The sequence below is a fragment of the Myotis myotis genome, unplaced genomic scaffold (assembly GCF_014108235.1).
Source record: "Myotis myotis isolate mMyoMyo1 unplaced genomic scaffold, mMyoMyo1.p scaffold_m19_p_9, whole genome shotgun sequence".
NCBI classification, from domain to species: Eukaryota; Metazoa; Chordata; class Mammalia; order Chiroptera; family Vespertilionidae; genus Myotis; species Myotis myotis.
The window spans coordinates 59,243,281-59,268,282 of record NW_023416401.1 but is presented as its reverse complement, the minus strand read 5'-3'; the positions used below and the strand labels follow the sequence as shown (position 1 = coordinate 59,268,282).

The 25,002-nt window shown below is 45.7% G+C and overlaps 1 protein-coding gene across 2 annotated transcripts; it reads left to right on the top strand.

Annotated features, from left to right (window-relative positions):
• The first annotated feature begins 1,450 nt into the window (after nucleotides 1–1,450).
• DYNLRB1 (dynein light chain roadblock-type 1) lies at nucleotides 1,451–24,179 on the top strand. Of its 2 annotated transcripts, none has more exons than XM_036322865.1 (4): nucleotides 1,451–1,605; nucleotides 12,098–12,173; nucleotides 18,366–18,533; nucleotides 23,804–24,179. In XM_036322865.1, exons 1-4 carry the CDS (start codon nucleotides 1,603–1,605, stop codon nucleotides 23,845–23,847), a joined length of 291 nt encoding a protein of 96 aa, XP_036178758.1. In that variant the 5' UTR covers nucleotides 1,451–1,602; the 3' UTR covers nucleotides 23,848–24,179. The 2 variants fall into 2 exon arrangements, with proteins under 2 accessions (XP_036178758.1, XP_036178757.1); XM_036322864.1 differs by lacking the exon at nucleotides 1,451–1,605 and adding an exon at nucleotides 1,938–1,961.
• The last annotated feature ends 823 nt before the right edge of the window (nucleotides 24,180–25,002 follow it).

Below are 25,002 nucleotides of genomic sequence, written 5' to 3'. Positions count from 1 at the left end.
CAGAATAAACTCCGAAACTCCTAAGCCTGCCACTCAGAGCCAACAACTACCTTTAACTCCTCCTTCCCTCTCATTCTGGCTCCAGTCCTATGAACGATTGGCCAGTTTCTGTTTTGCTTCTGTGATTGTGATCTTGTTAAATCCTTTCACCCCTTAGCCTGGTTCTCCATATAAGTAAGATGGTGATGAACCCTTGTGTGCTTATTTTCTGGGATGTTTTGAGATCCAGTCTGCAGCCCTTACAGAGAACAGAACTGTTGCACGTGATACGGAGTTACTGCACACACTTCACACAGCTTTTCCGAATGTTAACATCCTGTATAACTTGGAACAGTTATCAAAACTAATGACTTGACACTAAACTACAGCCTTAATCAGATTTCACCAATTTTTCCACCAATGACATTTTTCTCAATATCCTCCAATCTGTGCCTTCATTCTTTCATGACCTTGACATTTTTTGAAGAGTACTGTCAGATTCTTTATATAATGTCCCTCAAATTTGGTTTAATGTTTTCTCCATAGTTAAGGCCATAGATTTTTGTGAAGAATACTACAGACATGATGTGCCCTTAGTGCCTGATAACGGGGGTACACATCAATCTATATCTCGTTAGCAGTAATGTTAACCTTGATCCTCAGTTGGTGTCTGCCAGGTTGCCTTACTGTCGTCACTATCCAGTCCTTTTAACTGTAGTACAGACCCCTGGAAGGAGCACCAAAACCTTCCCCAGTTAAGAGAGGCTAAAGTAGAATTAAAAAATTGGAGTTAGCGCATCTGTGTTGAATTTAGCAAGCTCCAGTGCCTCAAGAAAAAGCATTTGTAAAAAGGGATGCTGAGGCTCCTGGAGCTAGCACGGGCCAGTAATGAGACACAAGGTTCACTAAATGGCAATTTATTTCCTACTAGAAAATCCAGAAACCTTTGTGGTCTTTGAGAGTAGATGGCTCAAGAGTGGGAAAAGGAACAACATAGGGCTGTCGAAAGAAGGGGGCCCCTTTTAAAGGTGAGAAGGGGGAGGTAGCGAGCACAGATGTGAAGTGGCTTCTTCAAGGTAACACGGGTGGGGTTGAGCTCGGAGTCCTCCGACGGCCGACTCCCAGGCTAGCCCTACCCATTTCCTATCTGAGCCTGCACGTAACATTCCCAAGGGGGTCGCGCTGGACTTTCCCGCATCTTCGGCGCATTTGGGCTCCACGCCTCACTTTGCCTCAATAGGGACGCAGAGGGGGTGGGGGGCCTCTCGGCGACTTCCTTCCTCGCCTTCATAATCGCCCACCACCCTCCACTCGGGGCTTTCAAAGCCAGTTCAGACTTCGGTTGAGAGTTGAAAGCCTCTTCCGACACTGCAAACCAGCATCTTTAGGGCACAACGGGAGTGGGGAATTTTCCGTAGCTGAAGGGCTCCTTCGCTCTTCACTTTCGAACGGCGCAGAGCAAATTCCCACGAGCCCTGGGAAACCAAAGATCTGCCTGCCCCCTCACGCTGATTCCTGATTGGTCACTAAAGCTGTCTGTTTTGACTTGGTGATCTGCGCAGGCGCAGAAACGCAGCGGGCCTGGGCAGTGTTGACGACGCGGAGCTACCCGATCCGTCCAAAATGGTGAGTGTTCGTGTAGACTGATGGCTGGCAGCCGGAAAGTGGCCGAGCGATGCCGCCCCACACCTTGCGCCTGGCTTTAGACCCTCCGGGGGCGCCTCAGAGCGCCGGGCAGGGAATCCGCGGGTTTGGAGGGCGGAACGCTAGAGGCGTGGGCCTCCAGTCCCTGACGGAGGGGACCCCGGAGGGGGCAGGGGATCCTGGTCCCCTTGACCGGAAGCTGGAGGTTGGGCCTTGGCTAGAGTCTGACGGAGTCGGACCACAGGCCCCTGCGTCCTGGCATCCTGGGCCTTGTCGCGCGAGTGTAGCAACGAGAACGTTCCCGGAAGCTTCACTGATGACAGGCACTAATGAGCGCCGTACGTAGTTTGGTTTTTCTCCTCACCATGTCTCTGTGAGATGGGTACGACCATGATCCCCACTTTACACACCAGAGATCTGAAGCCTGGGGAAGACCATGATCCCCATTTTACACACTAGAAATCTAAAGCCTAGTGCCTTCTCTCAGGAAATGGCGGAGTTGGATTTGAACCCTTGAAACCTGACTCCTGCCTTTCTATCTGTGTGGTTCTTTCGCGTCGCTGGGACTTGATGCAGGAATCAGAAACGGGCGGGACCACTCTTGGGGATCCCTGCCTTGCTGGCTGGAACTGGGCTCCTTGCGCCTTTTTTTTTTTAATATATTTTATTGATTTTTTACAGAGAGGAAGGGAGAGAGATAGAGAATTAGAAACATCGATGAGAGAGAAACATCGATTAGCTGCCTCCTGCACATCTCCCACTGGGAATATGCCCGCAACCAAGGTACATGCCCTTGACCAGAATCGAACCTGCTGTTAGGTCGGAGAGAGCCCAGGATCAAATACATGCAGACATGTGATGAGACAATGGACTTCCCCTGGAATGTCTCACAGATCAACCTGCCAGACACAGATACCCCCACACAGATACTGACTTCTTTCTGAATACCCCGCCTATCCCCTGGGCAGAGAATTCCTCCACTCATTTCCCGCCCCTCACCCAACTGCAGTATAAAAAAAAGGACCCCCTCCCTGTTGGCGTGAATCCACGTGCCCTGTCCTTGGGGTACTGGGTCTCCCGGGGACGCAGAAATAAACCTTTTCCTTTCCTTTCTTTTCTGATTCACTGGACTCTCTATTTCTTGCGCCACCTCCTGAGCCACCTAACCTAACACCTGGGACCTTTCAGTCCGCAGGCCGACACTCTATCCACTGAGCCAAACCGGTTTCGGCTCCTTGCGCCTTTACAAGTTTGTTTTTCATGTTTTTAATCCAACTTGTAAAAAAACAAAAACAAAAATTGAAAAGACCTTTTAAATGTTAAGCCATGTGACTATGTATTACTGTTCAAAACTCTTAAAAATTTAAAGCCTAACCCTAGCCGGCTTGGCCTGAGGACCAAAGGGTCCCCGGTTCGATTCTGGTCAAGGGCACTTACCTTGGTTGCGGGCTCCGCCCCTGCCCTGGCCCTGGCCCTGGCTTGTCCAGGAGGCAACCAATCAACGTGTTTCAGTGTTTCTCTCTGCCTTTCCCTCGCCCTAAAAATCAGTAGAAAAATATCCTCATGTGAGGATTAACAAAAAAATAAATAAAGCTTATAAGAAAAATTGAAAAAGAAACAGTGCCATGACCTAGAAGCAACCCCTTATATAATTACCATATTACTTCAGATGTTTATTTCTTCAGTTTTTGCTATATGTGGTTAGCTACTACTGAATGTCCAATTATGGACTCTGCTTTTTTTCATTTATTATTACACCATAAAGAATCTCTTAACATCACTAAAAAAAAATGTGATAAAGTTTCAAACATGTAACTTCATCTTTCACATCACTTTTTTTAAAAAACCCATGAGCCTTAGTGCCACACTGACTGTGGGGCCAGGTCTGCAGCCTCCTGGGCGCCTACACGAGTAATCTGCACACTCCTGCCTGGACATCAGTATCACATCACTTTATAAAGAATTTTTTTAAAGAGATGTTTTTATTGATTTCAGAGAGGGAGAGGGAAATAGAAACATCAGTGATAAATCATTGATTGGCTGCCTCCTGCATGTCCCCTGCTGGGAATTAAGCCTGCAACCCCTGACAGGGAATCGAACCAGTAACCTCCTGGTGCATGGGCCCACACCCAAGCACTGAGCCACACTGGCCAGGCTCATATCACTTTTTAGACTAAACAAAAAAGTAATTTTTTAACAGATACTTGCATACAGTAAAAAATAAACTGAAAAGATAGAAGTGAAAAATAAATCTCCCATTTAACCCTGACCCCCAGCCTGCACCCTCTCCAATCTGGGACCCCTCGAGGGATGTCCAACTGCCCATTTAGGCTCGATCCCACCCGGATCTCACAATCCAGGACTGCTGGCTCCCAACCGCTCGCCTGCCTGCCTGCCTGATTGCCCCTAACCGCTTCTGCCTGCCAGCCTGATCACCCCCTAACCACTCCCCTGCTGGCCTGGTCGCCCCCAACTGTCCTCCCCTGCAGGCCTTGTTGCCCCCAGCTGCCCTCCCTTTCAGGCCTAGTCCCTCCCAAGTGCCCTCCCCTGCTGGCCTGACCGCCCACAACTGCCCTCCCCTTCTGGCCATTTTGTGTCCACATGGGGGTGGCCATCTTGTGTGTTGGAGTGATGGTCAATTTGCATATTGCCTCTTTATTAGATAGGATCGTTAGTGTCTTGTATAAGCATATATATGCCCCCTCTTTTTCTTACATAAATTGTAGCTTACTGCAACCTGTATCATGCTGTTGTGTGTTTATACTCATAAAAGCAAAATATATTTAGAAAATTCAAGCAGTACCAAAGTGTATAATGTAGAAGGTGCGTGAAGGCCCATCTCACTTCCTATGGTATCAACTGTTGGCAGTTGGGTGTGTTTCCTTCCAGATTGGTTTAGTGCATAAGCACACATACATGTAAGCTGTTTATTACATGAAACTGGAACATATATGTTTATACATACCAAGTTTACTCTAGGCTCTGTATAGATATCTCATTCTGCAACTTACTCTGTTCACAAAAATGTCAAACATTGCCCTGACCGGTTTGGCTCAGTGGATAGAGCGTCGGCCTGCGGACTGAAGGGTCCCAGGTTCAATTCCAGTCAAGGGCATGCACCTTGGTTGTGGGCACATCCCCAGAAGTGGGCGTGCAGGAGGCAGCTGATTGATGTTTCTCTTTCATCAATGTTTCTAACTCTCTATCCTTCTCCCTTCCTCTCTGTAAAAAAAAAATCAATAAAATATATTTTTTTAAAAAAAGTCAAACATTTTTTCATGTCACCCTTGCCAGTGTAGCTCAGTTGGTTAAGCCTGGTCCTATGCATGGAAAGGTTGCTGGTTTGATTCCCAGTCTGGGCATATGCCCAGGTTGCAGGCTCAATCCCCAGTAGGGGGCATGCAGATGACAGCTGATAGATGTTACCCTCTCTCATCGATGTTTCTCCCCCTTTCCCTTTCTCTCTCTAAAATCAATAATAAAAATTTTTTTTTTAATATATTTTATTGATTTTTTTACAGAGAGGAAGGGAGAGAGATAGAGAGTTAGAAACATCGATGAGAGAGAAACATCGATCAGCCGCCTCCTGCATATCTCCTACTGGGGATGTGCCTGCAACCCAGATACATGCCCTTGACCGGAATCGAACCTGGGACCTTTCAGTCCGAAGGCCGACGCTCTATCCACTGAGCCAAACCGGTTTTGGCATAAAAATATTTTTTAAAAAAATTTAAACACTTTTCTATATCAGTATATAAATCTACATTTTTTTTTTCTTTTTGAAGATTTTTTTTTTTTTTTTTAATTATATGTACAAAGGGATAGCGTTCTGTCATAAGGTAGATGTCTTGAATGACCCATTCATGGAAGTTCACTTAGTCCAACTTAATGAAACCTATGTCTGGTGGCACATGTTGAGGCCCTATTTCCACATCAGACCGCGGCGGTTTGAGCAGACGTGGCAAGAACGAGAACCTGGCCGAATTTCCTCAGATGGCTCCTGTAGAGCTGCTGCTGACCCACCTTGCTCTCTCTGTAGCAACAAGACCAAAGGAAAAAGACTACTTCATTCTTGTATAGTATTCTATTGCTATATATACATCTAGGTGGTTTACAGTTTTTCACTTCAGACAGTGTGCTGTAACTATTCTTGTCCTTTTTATTTTATTACATTCATGGTAGTCATTATGTAGTGTTTATGTAGCATAGATTCTTACAAGTGGTACTTCTGGCATGCATATTCTACATTTTGGTAGAACCTGCCAAATTGCCCTTTAGAACAATGATCATCTATAATTCTCACCAGTTTTACTCCCACCACACAACTATTTTCTTCTCTATGTTGTCCTTCCTCCTTGTTCAGATATGCATATTTTTCAAGGTGTATATACTAATTTTTCTTTTTCATTTGTTTTAATCTTGTTGCATCATCTTTGTGATGAATATTTGTGTGCTGTGTAATAATCAGTGAAACAGCTGTACCATAATTTGCCAAACCATTCCCCTGGTGTACACTTGTGGTGCATCTAGTTCTTCATTAGTAGAGATAATGCTGTGATGAATGCCTATGATTGTGTAGATGTTGTTTTATTTTTATTTTTTTAATTATTAGATTCTTTCCTTAGGCAAAGTCTCAGGAAAAGAAATTCTGAGGTGAAAGGACCAGCGCTTTATGGTTGTTGCAATAGTGTTATCCTGAAGCTTGCCATAACATTGCAAACAGTGAAAAAAGTTACCTCAGCATTGCTATAATTCTTCACTTCTTTTTTTATAGGGAACAATGAACATTTTTCTATGTACTTGTAGTTTCTCTTATTTGTTTTTTATTTATTTACTTAATTACTGATTTTAGAGAGTAGAAGGGAGAGAGAGAAACATTGATGTGAGAGAGAAACATAGATGGGTTGCCTCCCACACGTAACCTGACCTGGATATGTGCCCTGACTGGGATTCGAACTGGTAACCCCCTGTGTATGAGTCCATGCTCAACCACTGAACCCACCTGCCAGGCTTGTGTTATGTTTGGAATTGCTCTTTTGTCCATTATACTTGATGCAAATGTTTTTCTATCCTTTTGATTTTATAAAAATTGAAATTTTTGCCCAGCTAGAGTGGCACAGATGGTTGAGCATTGTCCCGTGAACCAAAAGGTTTCAGGTTCAATTCCTGTTCAGGGTACATATCTGGGTTGCAGGTTTGATCCCGGTCAGGGAGCGTATGGAAGGCAACCAATCCATGTTTCTCTTGCTCTCACTCTCTCCCCCCATTTTCCTCTCCTCTCTCTCCCTCCATTTTCCTCTCCTCTCTCTCCCTCTCTCTTCTCTCTGAGCATGTCCTTGGGTGAAGATTAAAAATTTTTTCAAATTTTTATGGTTAGTAGTTAAATTGATCACAGTTCCCTTGTGAATTATTTGCTTCAGATAGTTATTTCTCTTATGCTGAACCAATAAATAATCCTGGAGTTTTACTGCTACTTATTTTCCCATTTGTCAGCAACACACACCTGGGATAGAAACCTGGAGTTTTGTCCTTTCCCTGATGCAGACACTCATGTTGATAGTACTGCAGAACCCGAATGCTGAGGGTACCAGTTGGGCTCTCTCTGTGAGTTCACTACTTAGATATTTCTGGCACCAGTAGGTAGCACTCCAGGGATAGCAGACTGAATTTGAGGCAGAGCTGGCATGACTTGGATGCCTAACTAGAACTGTCCTTTTCCATCTTCAAATGTCCTTATTGGGGTATGTTAATTTTTTGGCAACATTTGTTTTCTTTGTTGGAGCCTATTGGGCAGTATTTGAAGTTTGTTTTAAGCAGTTTGTCTGAGCCCTGACAGGTGGCTATTGCCCTGTGCCTCATGGACTCCTCTCTAGACCTCACGGCCCCCATTTACCCAGCCTAGCTCCACCCTATTGGTTGGGATCAGGTTGGAGAAGCTATTCTCTAGTCTCATAGGGGGGGGAATTTTGACTACATAAAAATTTTTAACTTCTGATTACTGAAAAAAATCACAAGATTAAATGAAAAAAGTGGGAGAAGTGTAATTTATATGATACACAAAAGTGTATTATTTCTAACATACAAGAGTTTTTGAAAATCAAAAGACTCAAAAGAAATTCCATTTTTTTAGTTTGTTGTTTTTTGGTTTTTTTGTTTTGTTTTTTAATTCTATTGTTGAAAGTATTACATATGTCTCCTTTTTCCCCCATTGACCTCTCCAAGCCCACCCCACCCCCACACACAGACCTTCCCCGCCCCCCACTATTGTCTGTGTCCATTGGTTATGCATGCATACAAGTCCTTTGGTTGATCAAGATTCCATTTTAACTTCACTGATAACTTTATTTTTTTAGGTATTCTATTTTACTTTATTTTTTATTATTTTTTAAAATAATTCTTTATTGTTGAAAGTATTACATATGTCCCCTTTTTTTTCCTCCATTGACCCTCTCCAGCCCGCCCCCACCACCCCTTCCCCCAACCCAGGCCCTTACTGCCCCATTGTCTGTGGCCAAGGGCCATGCATATATGCATACAGTATTCTTGGTTGATTACTTCCCACCTACCCACCCTCCCCTGCCTTCCCTCCGAGATTTCACACTCTGTTCCATGACTCCATGTCTCTGGATCCACTCTGTTCTTCAGTTTATTTTGTTACTTAGATTCCACATATGAGTGTGATCATGTAATACTTGTCTTTCTCTGACTGACTTATTTCCCTTAGCATGATACTCTCCAGGTCCCTCCAAAGGGGAAGAGATTTTTCTTTTTTTACTGTTGCATAGTATTCCATGGTGTAAATGTACCACAGCTTTTTTATCCACCCATCTGCTGATGGGCACTTGGGCTGTTTCCAGATCTTAGCTGTGGTAAATTGTGCTGCTATGCACATAGGGGTGTACACATTCTTTCTGATTGGTTTTTTGGGTTTCTTAGGATATATTCCTAGAAGTGGGATCACTGGGTCAAATGGAAGTTCCATATTTAATTTTTTGTGGAAACTCCATACTGTTTTCCATAATGGTTGCACCAGTCTGCATTCCCACCAGCAGTGTACTAGGGTTCCCTTTTCTCCACATCCCCCCAGCACTTGTCATTTATTGATAATAGCCATTCTGACAGGTGTGAGGTAATACCTCTTTGTCATTTTAATTTGCATCTCTCTGATGATCAGTGACTTTGAGCATTTTTTCATATAGCTCTTGGCCTTCTGTATGTCCACTTTGGAGAAGTACCTATTTAGATCCTTTGCCCATTTTTTAATTGGATTGTTTGTCTTCCTTTTGTTAAGTTGTATGAGTTCCTTATATATTTTGGGCATTAGCCCTTTATCAGATGTATCATTGCCAAATAAGTTCTCCCATACAGTGGGCTCCCTTTTTGTTTTGTTGATGGTTTCTTTTGCTGTGCAGAAGCTTTTTATTTTGATGTAATTCCATTTGTTTATTTTCTCCTTAGTTTCCTTAACCCTGGGAGATGTGTCCATAAACATATTGCTATGAGAGATGTCTGAGATTTTGCAGTCTATGGTTTCTTCTGGATTTTTATGGTTTCACAACTTACACTTAAGTCTTTTACACATTTTGAGTTTATTTTGTGTAAGTTGGTGGTCTAGTTTCATTTTTTTGCCTGTATCTGTCTAATTTTCCCAACACCATTTTTTTTTTTTAAATATATTTTATTGACTTTTTACAGAGAGGAAGGGAGAGAGATAGAGAGTTAGAAACATCGATGAGAGAGAAACATCGATCAGCCGCCTCCTGCACATCTCCCACCGGAGACGTGCCCGCAACCCAGGTACATGCCCTTGACCGGAATCGAACCCAGGACCCTTCAGTCCGCAGGCCGACGCTCTATCCACTGAGCCAAACCGGCTTCGGCCCAACACCATTTCTTGAAGAGACTGTCTTGACTCCATTGTATGCTCTTGCCTCCTTTGTCAAATATTATTTGAGCATAATGGCTTGGGTCAATTTCTCAGGTCTCTGTTCTGTTCCATTGATCTATATGCCTGTTCTTAAAAATTAAAGAAAGGTTGACTTTCTATTATTTTTGCCTATCAGGTTAGCAAAGAAACTTGGCAGTACTGATCATCTCTATTGCTTGAACATGCCAAGTTTGTTCCCACTTCTCTGCCTTTGCTTTCATACTGTTGCCTGGAATGCTTTTCTTTCTCATCATTTAGTTCTTGGCTTAACGAGTACATCCTCAGGTGTTCCTGACCACACCAGCCGGAGTGGCATCCCTGGGCTCCCCTGCCCTATCCCCTGCCAGGATCTTGGTCACTTGTTATTTAAAGTTCTATCAGAATATGAGCTCCCTGAGGGCAAGGTCCTCATCAGTTGTGGTCAGTGGTATATTCACCTCTTCTCTTGACCTATGTGTCCTTGGGCAAAACTCTTCTTTCTGAATTTCAGTTTCTTCATTGTAAAGTGGAGATCATACTCACTATGGAAGGGTCAGAGGTCATATGTGTCTGTAAATATTCATCCCAGTATCTGACCTGTATCAGGTACTGAATAGGTCATCGTATACTTTTATGTCCTTCCTTTCTTGGTAAGTGTATGTTTCCTATGAATGGATGTTTTTTAATTTAGTTGGTCTTTTCCCTAATTATTGGGTATTTCCAGCTTTCTGGGTTTTTTAAATATTTTTTTGCTTTGTTAATCCTCACATGAGGACATTTTTTCCATTGCTTTTCAGAGAGAGTGGAAGGGAGTGGGGGAGAGGGAGAGAGATAGAAACATTGAGGTGAGAGAGCCACATCTACTGGTGGCCTTCTGCACATGCCCCAACCCAGGGCCCAGAGCAAACCGGCAACCCAGGTACATGCCCTTGACCACTGAGCCACACCAGCCATGGCTCTTTCTGCTTTTTGCTAATGTTGATGTCACTGCAGCAAACATCTTGCTGTGTTCTTCTTCTGGATTATTCCTTAGAATTAATTTCCAGGAAGGTTACCAGGTCAGACTGAGTACTGTGTGGTATTGACTACTATCGTACTTTACCCCCCTTCTCCAGAGTAGTGCATAGGAGGAGCTCAGTGACAGTCTGTTGAATGAACGATGATCTCATAGGTGCATGACCCACTGTACTGTACTCTCATGTAGCCCTGTCCTTTTACACAGGCTCCAGGTTTTAGAGGCAACAGACTATTTGCCATTATGTAGGAGGAATTTGTTTGCCCTTCTCTCCAGCATTTGAGAGTATTACATCATAGGGGAGTGGATGGCAGTGACTGGATTGTTGTTAGCCTTGTGCCTACTAGAAAGACAATAATTCATTGTGCTGTTTCCATCCAATGTTTAGAAACTCCCCTCCCAGGCCAACTCATTAGCTTCTGGGGGTGGGGAACCACTCTTTTGGAGAAAGGAACCTCTATTTCCAACATGGTCCAACTCTCAGCTTTTGGGGAGCTTCTGGCTGGATCCTGGACCTATCTGGAAGGGACCTCCAGAAAACACACACTTCAAGGCCAGTTTCCCATCCACAGGAAGTTAGACCTACTTCAGCTGAGCAGTTGTTTATTATAGAGTCCCTATTCTGCAAACCATCTAGGGACTCTTAAGTAATAAAATACCTAATGCATTGCCAGAGAGGTACAATTTAAGAGTTTGCAGAGTCAGAAGTAGCAGACTCCACTGAGTTGGGGATCAGTAAAGGCTTTTTGGAGGATGTAATGGTTTATGTGGTCTAGAAGAATTTGTTAGATTTCAGCAGAGAAGAGGCCTTGTTAGGACACAGGGAGGTATGTAATGTAGGTGGAGAGTGGAGGAAAAGGTAAAAGATGCAAATAATAATAGAGGATGCCTTGCATGGCAGGGTGAGGAACCAAATGTCTGATTGTCCCCTCTGTTTACAAATCCCATGTGCCAGAATATCCCCCCTGTCTAGTTTCTGGAGAATCAGGATTAAAGAACCCCTACCCCACGCACATTTCCTGTGGCTATGAGCTATGCATCACACTGTCTCAGATGCTAGGTTATTAAGTCACTGAGTCTATCCTCATGGGGTCATTTTGTTTCCTTTGGAATGTTTTCAGTTGTGCTGTTTGGGCTACAAATAGCAGTGTATCTCCTTCCTGTTAGACACCACTGTTTGCGTTTTTTCAGAGCATCAGCGTCCTGTCTCCTAGGTATACCAGATACATGAGTCATGGATGTGTCTATACTCTTAGGAATGGTATTTATATTCTGTTCCCAAATAGCTGAGATAGGAGTGATAATAGTGCCTGGTAGGCAAAGGGCCAAGAGGAGCCCTGCCCCATCCTGGGGGTGTGAGTAGATGATTTAGGTGCTGGTAGTGGCTTGGGCACCACTCTAAACAGACCTGGGAGCTTTGAGGAAGTGCCACGTGCCCAGGTGTTACTTGTTTGTTGTTGGAAGATGAATGAGTGATTCATCTGTCAAGGGTATGAGTGAATTAATCCAGCCTTCCTGGCCCTGCCTAACCTTGGTCTTGTTCTATCTGGCAGGCAGAAGTGGAGGAGACACTGAAGCGACTTCAGAGCCAGAAGGGAGTGCAGGGAATCATCGTGGTGAACACAGAAGGTACACCCCGCTCCCACCATGACCAGCACGCAGGCAGGCCCCAAAAACAGCCCAAACACAGCATAACACTTGCTGTTTACTAAGCCCCTTCATGTACATGAATTTTTACTTTTTAAAAAAATAAATATTTTTATTGATTTCAGAGAGAAAGGGAGAAGGAGAGAGAGACAGAAACATCAATGATGAGAGAGAATCATGGATCAGCTGTCTCCTGCACGACCCCCACTGGGGATCAAGCCCACAACCCGGGCACGTGCCCTTGACCGGAATCAAACCTGGGAACCTTCAGTCTGCAGGCCAACTGAGCCAAACCAGCTAGGGCATCACCTTTGTTTTTTAACATCTCAAGTGTCCTAGCACTATTATTGAAATTCTAAATTTTAAAAAAGGAAAAATTCACTCAGTCCTACTGCCCTGACAGGTCATACTTTTCAATATACCATGTTTTTTCAGCCCTTGTTCAGGTGCATTTTCTCTTGGTTATAATTATAGTTATTAGCTCTTTTGCATATGTTTACTCATGAGGTTTGTTTGTTTTGCTTCATGTTTTACATAAACAAATTTTTTTAACTGCCAGTACTATTTTTTTTAATACATATTTTACCAATTTAGAGAGAGAGGAAGGAAGAGATGGAAAGAAACATCGATGAGAGAGAAACATTGATGGGCTGCTTCCTGCATGCCTCCAACTGGGGATCAAACTGGCCACCTCAACCACTGAACCACACTGGCTGGGCAGTGCAATGTTTATTAATCATCCCCATTTATATTGTTTCTGATTTTTTGCTAGATAATACTCTGGTCAACTTCTTTGTGCCTATAGCTTTTCCCTTCTGTCCTGGAACATTATTTCCACAACTAGAAGAGTACAGATAACTAATTTTCTCAAACTGCTATAGACATGGCAAAGAGGGAGACTAATTAATTTCTTACACACCTACCTATTCTGTGGTGCTTTATAAACATTCTGTTTTATTTCTTCCTTAAAATAGCCCCTTTGCCTCCATTTTGCAGTGGAGAAAACACTAGAAATTCAGTTGATTTGCCTGCCGTTACAGAGCCAAGATTTCATTGCAAGTCTGTCTGAATGCAGTTGTGCTCTTCCTCTCACTTCCTATGAAGGACCAGAGAGTGGCTATAGGTCTACAGCTCAGGGCCACCCTGCTGGCCTCCCCAAGTTCTGTAGTTCAGTGTATTCATTTATCTCTGATTTATTTGAGGTTCCTTGAGGGCCCCTGTGTGTATGCATTGTCATTCTGGACCGTGTTTGGAAAGGCAGAATTCTCAACAGTGCCTGCCTCTGTAGAGCAGAATGAAGGTCACGGCAGGTGACAAAGTGGGGGTGGCATGTCCTCAGTAGAATGTTGTTTTCCAAGTCATTAGACCATGGCCAGCCCAGAGTTAGACAGAGGATGCTCCCCAGCTTCGTCAGGTTCTGATTAGACCACGTGGTCGTTGCATTCGAAGGAGGCAGCAGGTTGGGAGTGCTCAGGACTCTGTGGAGGCCGAAGCAGGTCCCGGGTTAGGTCTGCTACTGACCAGCTGGTGGCTGGGGCTTCCCCTTCTCTTCAGACCTCTACTGCCCCACGTGGAGTGGTTGCTCCAAGACCTGAAAGGCTGTTTGTATGTCACTCAGAGAGATACTGTCTTCTGTGACTGGACTTTTTTTTTAAATCCCCTACAGGGACATGCTTTCGTTGATTTTGGAGAGAGAGAAAGGGAGAGGGAGAAAGAGAGAGAGAGAGAGAGAGAGAGAGAGAGAGAGAGAGAGAGAGAGAGAGAGAGACATCGACGTGAGAGTGAAACATCAAACAGGGTCTCCTGCATGCACTCAACCAGGGATTTAATCTGCAACCAGGGTATATGCCAGGGGTGGGCAAACTTTTTGACTCGAGGGCCACAATGGGTTCTTAAACTGGACCGGAGGGCCAGAACAAAAGCGTGGATGGAGTGTTTGTGTGAACTAATATAAATTCAAAGTAAACATCATTACATAAAAGGGTACGGTCTTTTTTTTTTTTTTTTTTTTTTTTTAGTTTTATTCATTTCAAACAAGCCGGATCCAGCCCGCGGGCCGTAGTTTGCCCACGGCTGGTATATGCCCTGATTGAGCATCAAACCCACATCCTTTCGGTGTACAGGACAGCACTCCAGCCAACTGAGCCACACTGGCCAGGACTGGGCCTGGACATTTTGATCCCAAATGGGAGGGAACAGCCTCAGAAGATGACTCCTCAGCTGGGACCCCGAGGCCTTCACTAGTATTTGCAAACCATAAGCCTTCGTTCCTGCCTTAAAACTGCCCAAAAGCTGAGCTTTTTCATTGGGAAAGTGTAGTGCCAGCTGCTTACCTTTTGATACTTTGAGCACTTTTTGTATAATAATGTGGCAGTATTGCACAGTGGTGAAGAATATGGAATGGGGAACCAGACTACCTGTATGTGAATCCTGACTCTACCTACTTATCATCTGTGAAATCTTGGACAAGTCACTTAACCTCTCTCTTTCAGTTTCTCATCAGTAAAATATAATCATACTACCTTCCTCTAATACAGCGGTTCTCAACCTGTGGGTCGAGACCCCTTTGGCGGTCGAACGACCCTTACATAGGGGTCGCCTAAGACCATCCTGCATATCAGATATTTACATTACGATTCATAGCAGTAGCAACATTATAGTTATGAAGTAGCAACAAAAATAATTTTATGGTTGGGGGTAAAAACATGAGGAATTGTTTTAAAGGGCCAGAAGGTTGAGAACCACTGCTCTAAGAGAAGCTTTTAGAGTAGTGTCTGATATATAGTGCCATGTAAATGTTAAAATTATTGTGTGTGTTTATTTTTATGTTCCATTCATAGAACTCACTCTTCAATCTCTCATTTACATTTCACACAGTGACCCCCGCAAGGCAGGGTTGTTTGCCCCTTTTTCAGATGAGAAAACTGAAGCAGGTCTAGCCCGTTTAGCTCAGTGATTAGAGCATCGGCCCACAGACCAATTGGGAGGCAACCAATCGATGTCTTTCTCACATCAATATTTCTCCCACCCCCCTTCTCACTCTCTCTAAAAAAAAAAAATCAGTGGAAAAATATCCTCGTGTGAGGATTAAAGAAAAAAAAAAAAAAGACCTGAGAGAGGCGTGGAGACCTGCCCACGGTCACCCAGCTGTGGTTGTGGTGGCCAGAGCTCACTGCTCATGGGGCCTTTAAGTCCTTTGGAAGCTTTCAATTAAGGATGATTTAGCTCAGCTGCCTTTTCCTACGGGCTGCCTGCCCTGACCACCAGCCCAGAAAGATTGCTCTTGCTCCTGAACTCATGACACACCCTTGTTTCAATCACTTACCACCATCTACCACTGCATTTTGACATTTCTGTCTTGAGCAGATGCAAATGATGTTTCATTATAAAAGTGTGAGTTTAAGCAGACTTAGCAAGAACTTAAGGAACATTCTGTTCCATTTCTACCTCTCCAACTCCCCTGCTGTCCTCTGTTGCTACCTACACAGGGCAAAATAAAAGACTCAATGTGTAAGCTCCAGGAGGTCAGGGATTTATCTCTTGTGTTCACTTACTATATCTCCAGCACCTGAGTTTGCGCTTAATAACTGTGTTAAATTTTGTTGGTATTGGTATTGATTGATGGAGCTGGGTTTGGTGGAAGGACCTGGCTATGCAACCTGACAGATCTGAGCCTCAGCTTAGAATTGTGCCTCCCTCGTACCAGCCAGCTCTGCAGGCTGCAAGTCTCTATTTGTGAAGGCAGTGGCTTGGGGTAGGCGGCCTCATCATTGACATATCTTTGAAGTGGCCCCAGCTCTGGCATCCTATGAATCTGGCATTCTATGATCTGATTCCCTTACTTGAAATTCTCCCCAGTTCTGCCCCACCACCACCTTCATGTTTTCTTAGGTTTTTAAAATGAGCCAACAAGTGGTTAGATCCTTGTCTCCTTTACACATCCTCTCACTTGGTAGGAATGTAATCAAATGCATTTCTAAATTACTGAAAGTAGCCCTGTGACTTCTCATTTATCAGCAACCATTAATGCTTAATGCAATGTCTCTAAGGACACTGGCAAAAAAATCAGACCTGGTCCTGACTAGGGATGAACATAAAGGTGTGATGTCAAACTCAACTAACTGCGCCGAAGGAAAATTGTGTGGTGCTGGGATGGTAGAATGGGGCATTGACCATATCTGGGGGCGTGGAGCCACCATGAGGTGGAGACCTGAGGGACCAGTAGGAGTTGTGAGAGAATAGGCGAAGAAAGGGAAGTTCCAGGCAGAGGAACCTGAGAGAAGGTGCCCTTGTATATAACAGAGAAGGTCAAGACGTTTGATCACCTAAACTTTTCCAGGCCTTGAGACTGGCTGCTCAAGTTACCTGGGGGTGGGATTTATTGTGGGTGATATTGATAACAAACCACCAACATTTATTACATACACTAGAGACCCTGTGCACAGATTCATGCACTGGTGGGGGGGTGTGGCCGCTGTGGGAGTGCCGCTCATCCCGGTCAGCCAGGTGGCACTCCCACTATGGGAGCGCACCGACCACCAGGGGACAGCTCCTGTGTTGAGTGTCTGCCCCCTGGTGATCAGTGCGCATCATAGTGACTGGTCGACCGGTCGTTCTGGTCATTTCGCCATTCGGTCGCTGGGCTTTTATTATATAGGATACTCTTGCTAAACATTCTTAAACCATATTTAATCCCCACAGCAGCACTTTGAAGCACAGGCATTTTACAGATGAGGAAAAAGAAGAATAAAATAAATCACTTGTCTAAGGCCACATCGCCATGAAGGGGCAAAGCAGGGGTATAAGTTCAGGTCATCAGATTTCAGAGTTTCTACTCAGTCATCACTGCAGTTGCTCAAACTATGATTCTTAGAAAAGTCCAGTATCAAGCAAGGCCCTGGTGGGCACCTTGTTGCCAGCCAGGGCCCAACAGCACCTCTGATAACCTAGTTGTCTTGTCTCTTAAAGGCAAGTGATCACTACAACTTGTTCTTATGACTTCAATTGGCTCAAACAGCCTCACTGACTCAGCTGCTTCTCTTGTCACTATGTCATTTTCTGCCTACTCTTGTGTTCCTGTGCCCTAAGAAGACGAGGTTGGGCCAGTTTCTTGCCACTCATGGGTAGGCCTGAGGGTAACTGCCTCTGGCTGATCTTTAGACTGCTCAATTGCGGACCAGATTAGCAGGGCCTAGGTCCCAAATCCAGCCACTTATGTGTGAGGAGCCACTTGTGCTATATTCATCTAAGAATCTGTCATCTATGTACACCTGGAGCCTCATTGATGGAGCCTTCTGTTGGCATGACAGTGATTCATAGGCACCTGATGATCCAGTCGTGGCCTGAGGTCACTCAAGCTGAGCCCCATACCTCACCTCCATGACAATAGGCACTGTCCTGTGAGGGAGATCCATGGAATAGTTCATCACAAGGAAACAGTCTTTAAAATAGAAGAGGCTTAAAGGACAATGGTGTTCATTGAACAGCAATTAAGTAAAAAACCCAACCTTAGTATCAAACAGTAGAGGCATGATGAATTCAGTGGGATGGCCATTTTGTGGGCTCTTTGAAAGCAGTAACAATGCTGGTTACAAGGGTGTAAGCAGACAGAGAAATGGGCTTTAATTTTCATGTGTACAGACAGCGTGGACACGAAGCCTCCCTTGGTGGGCATAGGAACAACACACGACTGATGGTTATGTCTTGGCCCAAACTGGCCTTTTTTCTTCTTCCTACTCATCTGTGTTTCAAGATATGTAAGTGCTGTCCTCCTTGTTCAGGTTCTGAGTGTTCTGAATGATAGTCTCCTCTGTTGCCAGAAACTAGTCAGGACAGGGTAGCCCTAAGAAAGGAGCCCAGCAGTGGGGCCAGCAGGCCTGAATCGAATCCTGGCCCCCCGCTTATCTGCTGTGTGACCATGAGCAGGTCACCTTACTGCTCAGAGTTTTTTTTGCCTCATTGGCAAGTGAAGATGCTGACGCCACCCTCAGAGTAGTTCTGGGGACTAGCAGTGAAGTGCTCAGAGAGACAGGACTATAGCCTGCCAAGCTTTCAGTAAATAGTGGCATTGATTGTTAACTGCCAGCCCAGGACTCTAGAACTAGGGGTGTGGGGCTGGGAGCTGGGCAGAAAGGCCTCAGCATCCTGCTCAGTCCCTGTCTGCTCTTCACACAGGCATTCCTATCAAGAGCACCATGGACAACCCCACCACCACACAGTACGCCAACCTCATGCACAACTTCATCCTGAAGGCCCGGAGCACCGTGCGTGAAATTGACCCCCAGAATGACCTCACTTTCCTTCGAATTCGCTCTAAGAAAAATGAAATTATGGTTGCACCAGGTAAGAGGTCTTCCATGTCCCCTCTTAGGATCAGGCTATCACTACTGCTTATCAGGAAGGCTTAGCACATTGGTGTCTCCTCAGGTTCCACAGAAAAGCCTGAGGAGTTGAAGGTACAGAGTTGATTGCCTCTCTGTCTGTCCATTCTCTGGCTGGCATCCCCGACAAACACTCATTTACAGTGACTGTGGGTCAGACCTTCTCCTGGGTTCTGGGCCTTGGAGGGGAATCCTGGTCTCATGGGGGAGGTAGACATGTAAGCATGACACAGTGTAACCCCCGCCCTTGATGTGGGGATATTCGAGCGCTTGGGAACAGTGAGGGTGTGACTAGGCCTGCTTGGGGCAGTCAGCCGGGGCTTCCCAGAAGAGGCGACATTCAGCTGACTCTTGAGGGTATAGAAAAGTGTAAGCAAAGTGGATGGGCAGGAAACCTAGGCTTGGAGGGAAAAGATTTGGTGATCCCTAACCAAAGCAGAAGGCAAAAATACTGTATAGTCATTTTATCTTTGAAAAAATGTTCAGTTGCCCACTTCTAAAGTATAGTCCTGTCTCTCTGGGCCTCATACAGCCAGCTTTCCCTCCAACATTGGAACCGATTGCTGTTTTTATTTCACATGAGGTGCTTGGCTTGCATTTGGGGGTTGTGTGGTACAAACATCTGTCGTTAGGTCATAGGATCTTTCTCAGGGTGATGAGATGCTCATCCTGGGAGGATCCCACAGGGACTGGGACTACAGGAAGGAAGAGCAGAGCCACCTGTCCGGCCTCACCTCACTCCGCATTCAGACTGGATGGTGGGCAGGTTCTCCAGGACTTCTTGTTGTTGTTAATCCTCACCTGAAGATACTCTTTCCATTGATTTTTAGAGAGAGTAGAAGGGAAGGGGAGGGACAGAGAGGTACATCAATATGAGAGACACATATTGATTGGTTGCCTCCCACATGCCCTTGACCTGCACCAGGGATTGAGCCTGCAACTGAGGTATGTGCCCTTGACCAAAATAGAACCCCCAGTCCTTCAGTTGGTGGGCCGACACTCTAACCACTGAGCCAAACTGGTTAGGGCCAGGACTATTTTGGCATGGCTACCTCTCGCTCTCCCTGTTTTCTGAGCCATAGTTGTGTGCATGAGTTAATTGTGCACCTGAAAAGGCAGGTGGGCTGCAGGGCAGTTTGTCTAGGGCTGTGGTTGGCAAACTGCGGCTCTCGAGCCACAAGCGGCTCTTTGGCCCCTTGAGTGTGGCTCTTCCACAAAATACCGACTTCTGCGCATGGGCCACGAAGTTTCAATCTCACTGTACGTGTCGCGTCCACATGTGGTATTTTATGGAAGAGCCACACTCAAGGGGCCAAAGAGCCGCATGTGGCTCGCGAGCCACGGTTTGCCGACCACGGGTCTAGGGCATCAGAATATATGTCAGAAGGAGTGGGAGGTGAAATGTTTGATCCAATTTAGAAAAGGCCTCAAACACAAAACTTGACTGTGCAGACTTGACCCTGTGAGCAGGAGGCAATATGATTGTGTCTGGGACCTAGGTGAAGAAGGCAGTATGGAGGCTAGGGACACTGAATGCCCCTGGGCTTGGCAGACAGATGGCAAAGAGACTGGCTATAGAATTCTGGGGTGATTTGATGAGGGGAGAGGGGGTCACACACTCCCAGCAGCAGAGCCATATTGGTTCTGATCCCAGGCCTGTTCCAGCCCAGTCTGGCAGCTTGGAAGGATGTGAAGGAGGGAACCATAGAGCCAGTCACAGGAACCCGCAGTCGCCCTGGGACACTTCCTGGAGGGGTGGGGACAGAGTAGGTCAATCCAGAAAAGAACATAGGATAAGATGCTGTACACTGTTGATCAGTTTAATCACTGTCTGATGATGTCTCTGATTCTGTCAGAGAAAACAGATTGTAGCAGGCAGAGTTCATTTTCCCAACTTCAGCTCTTAATGATTGTGACCTTAAACAAGTCATAGAACATCCTGAACCTCTATTTTCACATCTGGAAAGTATCACATAGCGGCTGTACTGCTCTGGCCCTCTGAGACACCCCATCTAGTTGAGTATGTTGGCAGGGGGTAGAGCAGAAAGGCTCAGAAGCATATGGACTCCCTCCCAAGATTCTTGCTGTGTGACTATAGATAACTCTACTTCCCTAAAAGTTAGGCCAGGAACAGTCCCTTTACTGACCCTGCACATCAGAGCAGTGTACACGGGACTCTCAGTGTGAAGCAAGGACAGATTATGCAATCTCTAAATCAGGCCCCATGGGCCGTGTCTCTTGACATAAAGCTTCAAGAACGTCTCCTCTGGAACAGCAGTTATCTGAAAGCTCCTGGCCATTTGTCCCGTCTCAGCAGCAAAGGCATCTCCAACTTGCCCTTGAGGGACCCCCAGACTTTCAAAGCACATGGGTGCAGTTGGTGCTTGAGTCCAGTTAGAGGTTCTCCTTTGGGTGCACAGGCCCAGAAGCCCCTCAGCCTTGTCAGTGGAGGCGAGGAGGAAGTGGCCAGACCCTTGCCCTGGTGACATTAAGAGCCTGCAGGGAGGGCATGCATGCGCTCTCACTTGCTCACTCGCTGTCGGTCCAGCACTCACATCCTCATGGGCCCCCCCACACACACCTTGTTTTCCTGGCAGGATGTGTGACTTTTCCAGGTGCCTTAGACACAGTGAGTGTTCCTTCTGAACACCCTGACCACTTCTCCAGCCACCCTGCTGCCTGTAAGAGCCTCTCCCTCACACATGCTGTCCTGCTGCTGGCAACACTGCTTTCCACTTGGCTAACCAGCCTCCTTATCTGCATTTTTAATTCTGTCTCCTCCACTAGACAGTTTCAAGAGTACAGAAACTTGTGAACACATTTGACAAATATTTATTGAATAAATAAATGAAAGACTTCCTAAACCTCCCTCCATTGCTACACCCCACTGTGGGGGTTGGAGGTGGGGTCAGCAGTAGAGATGGGAATCAGGGATGTCCGTGGGACATGTTATTTAGGATGAAAACCAGTGATTTGACATCTTGACACAACCACTTTGATATGGCAAGAAAAATACACTGCCAGCAGAGCCTCTGAGGCATTAGGGCTGGGTCGCCTTCGGATGGCCACAGAGCACAGGCCCCATGGGGGCAGCGCCCAGCAGAGAACAGCCTGGCTGCTGTGTGTTTTTGAGGTGGGTCCTTCCTGGACTGTAATTAGCACCCCATATTGTGGGAGCAACCTAGCACAGCCCTGCCAGGAAGGAGGTTCATGTCCCTTTCCTCCCACCTAAGCTTCCTCATGGATCAAACTGAGGAGACCAAAAATAGCAGCAGGTGGTGTCAGACAGTGTGGATCTCCACATTTGTACCAAATTTCACCCCATCCTGGTCCAGAATAGCCCACATGAAGAGATGTTTTCAGACAGACTTGGTTTTCACTTGTTAACCTCCCTGATGTAAAGCTGAGTTGACAGCATAATCAAGCTTTAAAACTCTGCTTCCTGCAAAACACTTGGAATGATATTATTGAATTAGAGCTTGATTTTTTTTTTTTGGAAGAAAAAAAAAGAAAGACACTAGTATTGCTAATTATGTCCGCTTTTATCGGTGGCTTTAATTATTTTTATTAGTAAGTGATTATTTACTTAAACAGATTGCTTAGTCATGAAACTATTAGTCATATAAGATCTGCTTCTTCCCAGTCCCATCAGCCGGCCGTCATGGGAAACAGCTAGCGTTAGGCTTAAATCAGCAGACAGAAAGCGCGTGTGTCCGAGGTCCTGCCATTTCACTTCTGTTCAGCAGGGCGGTCAGATCCAGCCGCCACACCTCACATCTTTGCCTCGGCTTGAGCAAGATATGTAACTCTCTGAGCCTCAGTATAAAGTGAGAAAACACTAGTACGTACCTGCCTCATACAGTGATTGAGGATTCATGGAGATGCCATTATAAGAAGTGGTTGGCCCAGGACTGGCCACATGGAAGCCTTGGTAAATGTTCACGATCTGATAATCAAGGCAAAGTTGAAACACTGCTTCTCCAATTTCTTCTATAAAACGAGGAGCAGTCAGACTCAGCCCTGAGGTCTTGAACTTGCAATGCTTTCATGATGGACATTCCTCATTACTGGATGGGATCCTCAGAGCTGGAATCCATGTAGCTTTGGCCCCCTTTGATCGGTGCCTTTGAAATTTTCTCATCCAGCCTGTGGCAGATTAACCCAAGAGCAGTGGGGTTGTAGTTGGTATCTATCTTTGACACTGATTTGCTGGGTGACCTTAAACTAGTGTTCTCCCAGAACCTGCAGCTTCAGTATCACCTGGGAACTCATTAAAAATAAATACAGGTTCAAGCCTAGACGGCGATGCTCAGTGGTTACAGCATTAGCCCAGGCACCAAAGGGTCATGGGTTCGATTTCCCGTCATAGGCATATACCTGGGTTGCAGGTTTGATCCTCGGCCCTGGTTGGGTTGCATGCAGGAGGCAACCAATCCATGTGTCTCTCTCACATGATTGTTTCTCTCTTTCCCTCTTCCCCCTTCCCTTTCACTCTTTCAGAAAATCAATGGAAAAAATATCCTCGGGTGAGGATTAACTAAAAAAAAGGAGATTCTGCCCTGGCTGGTTTGGCTCAGCGGATAGAGCATCAGCCTGCGGACTGAAGGGTCCCAGGTTCGATTCCGGTCAAGGGCATGTACCTTGGTTGCGGGCACATCCCCAGTAGGGAGTGTGCAGGAGGCAGCTGAATTGATGTTTCTCTCTCATTGATGTTTCTAACTCTCTATCCCTCTCCCTTTCTCTCTGTAAAAAATCAATAAAATATATTTTTTAAAAAAAAGATAAAGAGAGAGACCCTTGGGCTCTACCCCAGACCTACTGAATCCAAGGAGCTTGGGGTAGGGCTTGGCAGTGTTTGTCTTAAGCCCAGCCAGCCCTCAGGTCATTCAGATGCCCTCCATTTTGAGAACCACTGGCAATTTATTTAAACTCTCGGAACCTGAGTTTCCTTACCCAGAAAACAGAGGATATCCCACCTCCCTGTTGGTACTGGGAAGATTAGAAAAGAGCATGCGCGCAGAGCTCGCTGCTGGGTCTCGCTGCTGAGGCCCTCACAGGAGACCTGCCAGTTTACCTTCTGTCTCCCAGCAATTGGAAGTGGCCTGGGCAATGGTGCTTGTATTCACCCACTCCCTTTTATGGTTGGTGGTTTAATTACCTGTTTCCTTTCTAGTGTGTTTTTCTCACATTTTACATTTAGTAACTTGTGTTTTCTTTTTTCTCTTTTTGCAGATAAAGACTACTTCCTGATTGTGATCCAGAATCCAACTGAATAAGCCACTCTCTTGGCTCCACGCATCATTTCTTAATTTAATGCCCCCCAAGAATAATAGTGTTAATCATGTCAACCAACTGGCAGGTGGAAATCACCTTAGAGCCCATGCAGACCAATCCAGTGACCAGTGTGGGCTGCAGCTCCACCCCACCCACCAAAGGCATCCCTCTGCTGGCCAGTTCCCCTGAGTTCCCAGGAGGGCTCTTCCCTCAAGTCCAGGTTTCGGAACAAGAGCTTATGAGAGGCCCACACCCTGCTTCCTCCTGACGTTCGGTTCACTTTGTTGTCCTTGGAAAAGGCTGCTTTTCTTTAACTAAAAATAACTGAAACTTGCCCTGTTGTGTGTCTTTAAACACTAGGTTGAAAGGCCTCCCTCTTTCTGTGTCATCACGTGGTCTGAAGGCTGAGCCCTGGGGCCAGCTCCAGCCCTCCCAGCAGACTGTGTTTGCAGCGTGAGGGCCTGCTGCTTACTGCACCTGTGGCCATGCTTGCTGAGCTGCGCCTGGTTTATGATCGGTACCCTGGTTTCTGGGTCTCTTGTCCCTAGCCGTCCCTGGTATCATTTATCACTCCCACCAATGTTTTGGGGGTTGGTTTGTTTAATCCTCACCCGAGGGCATGCTTAGAGAAAGGAAGGGAGAGAGAAAGAGAAATAAACGTCATGTGAGAGAAGCATTGATTGGTTGCCTTATGGATGCTCCCTGACGGGATCAAACCCACAACTCAGGTATGTGCCCTGACTGGGAATTGAACCAGCAACCTTCCAGTACATGGGACAACACTCAACCAAATGAGCCGCTCTGGCCAGGCTCCCACCATTGTTTTGAAAGATTTTTTTCTGTTACACTGCCCTGGGGAAAGGAAAGAAGTAGTATGTGTTGAGTGCCCAGAATGTACCTGGTGTGTTACATACCATGGCGCATATCCTCACAATACCCTACAGACGGTATCAAAGCCATCTTAAAAATGAGGAAATTGGGGTCTAGAGAATGCCTTGCCCAAGGCCTCACAGATAGGAACACAGGTATTTGACTCCAGAAGTTCTGCTCTTTCTGAACTGCCTTCCGAAGAAATCCTGGGTGGTCCCATTCACCTGAGTGAGCTCATCCTGGGCAAATACCCACTTTCCCTTAGACTCATGCGTGGGGGTCCCAGA

Bases quoted from the DNA above. Each gene is read 5' to 3' on its own strand.
- DYNLRB1 (XM_036322864.1), top strand. The intron at 12,174-18,365 runs GTACACCCCGCT...CTCTTCACACAG, and splicing joins CATCGTGGTGAACACAGAAG to GCATTCCTATCAAGAGCACC. The intron at 18,534-23,803 runs GTAAGAGGTCTT...CTCTTTTTGCAG, and splicing joins TGAAATTATGGTTGCACCAG to ATAAAGACTACTTCCTGATT.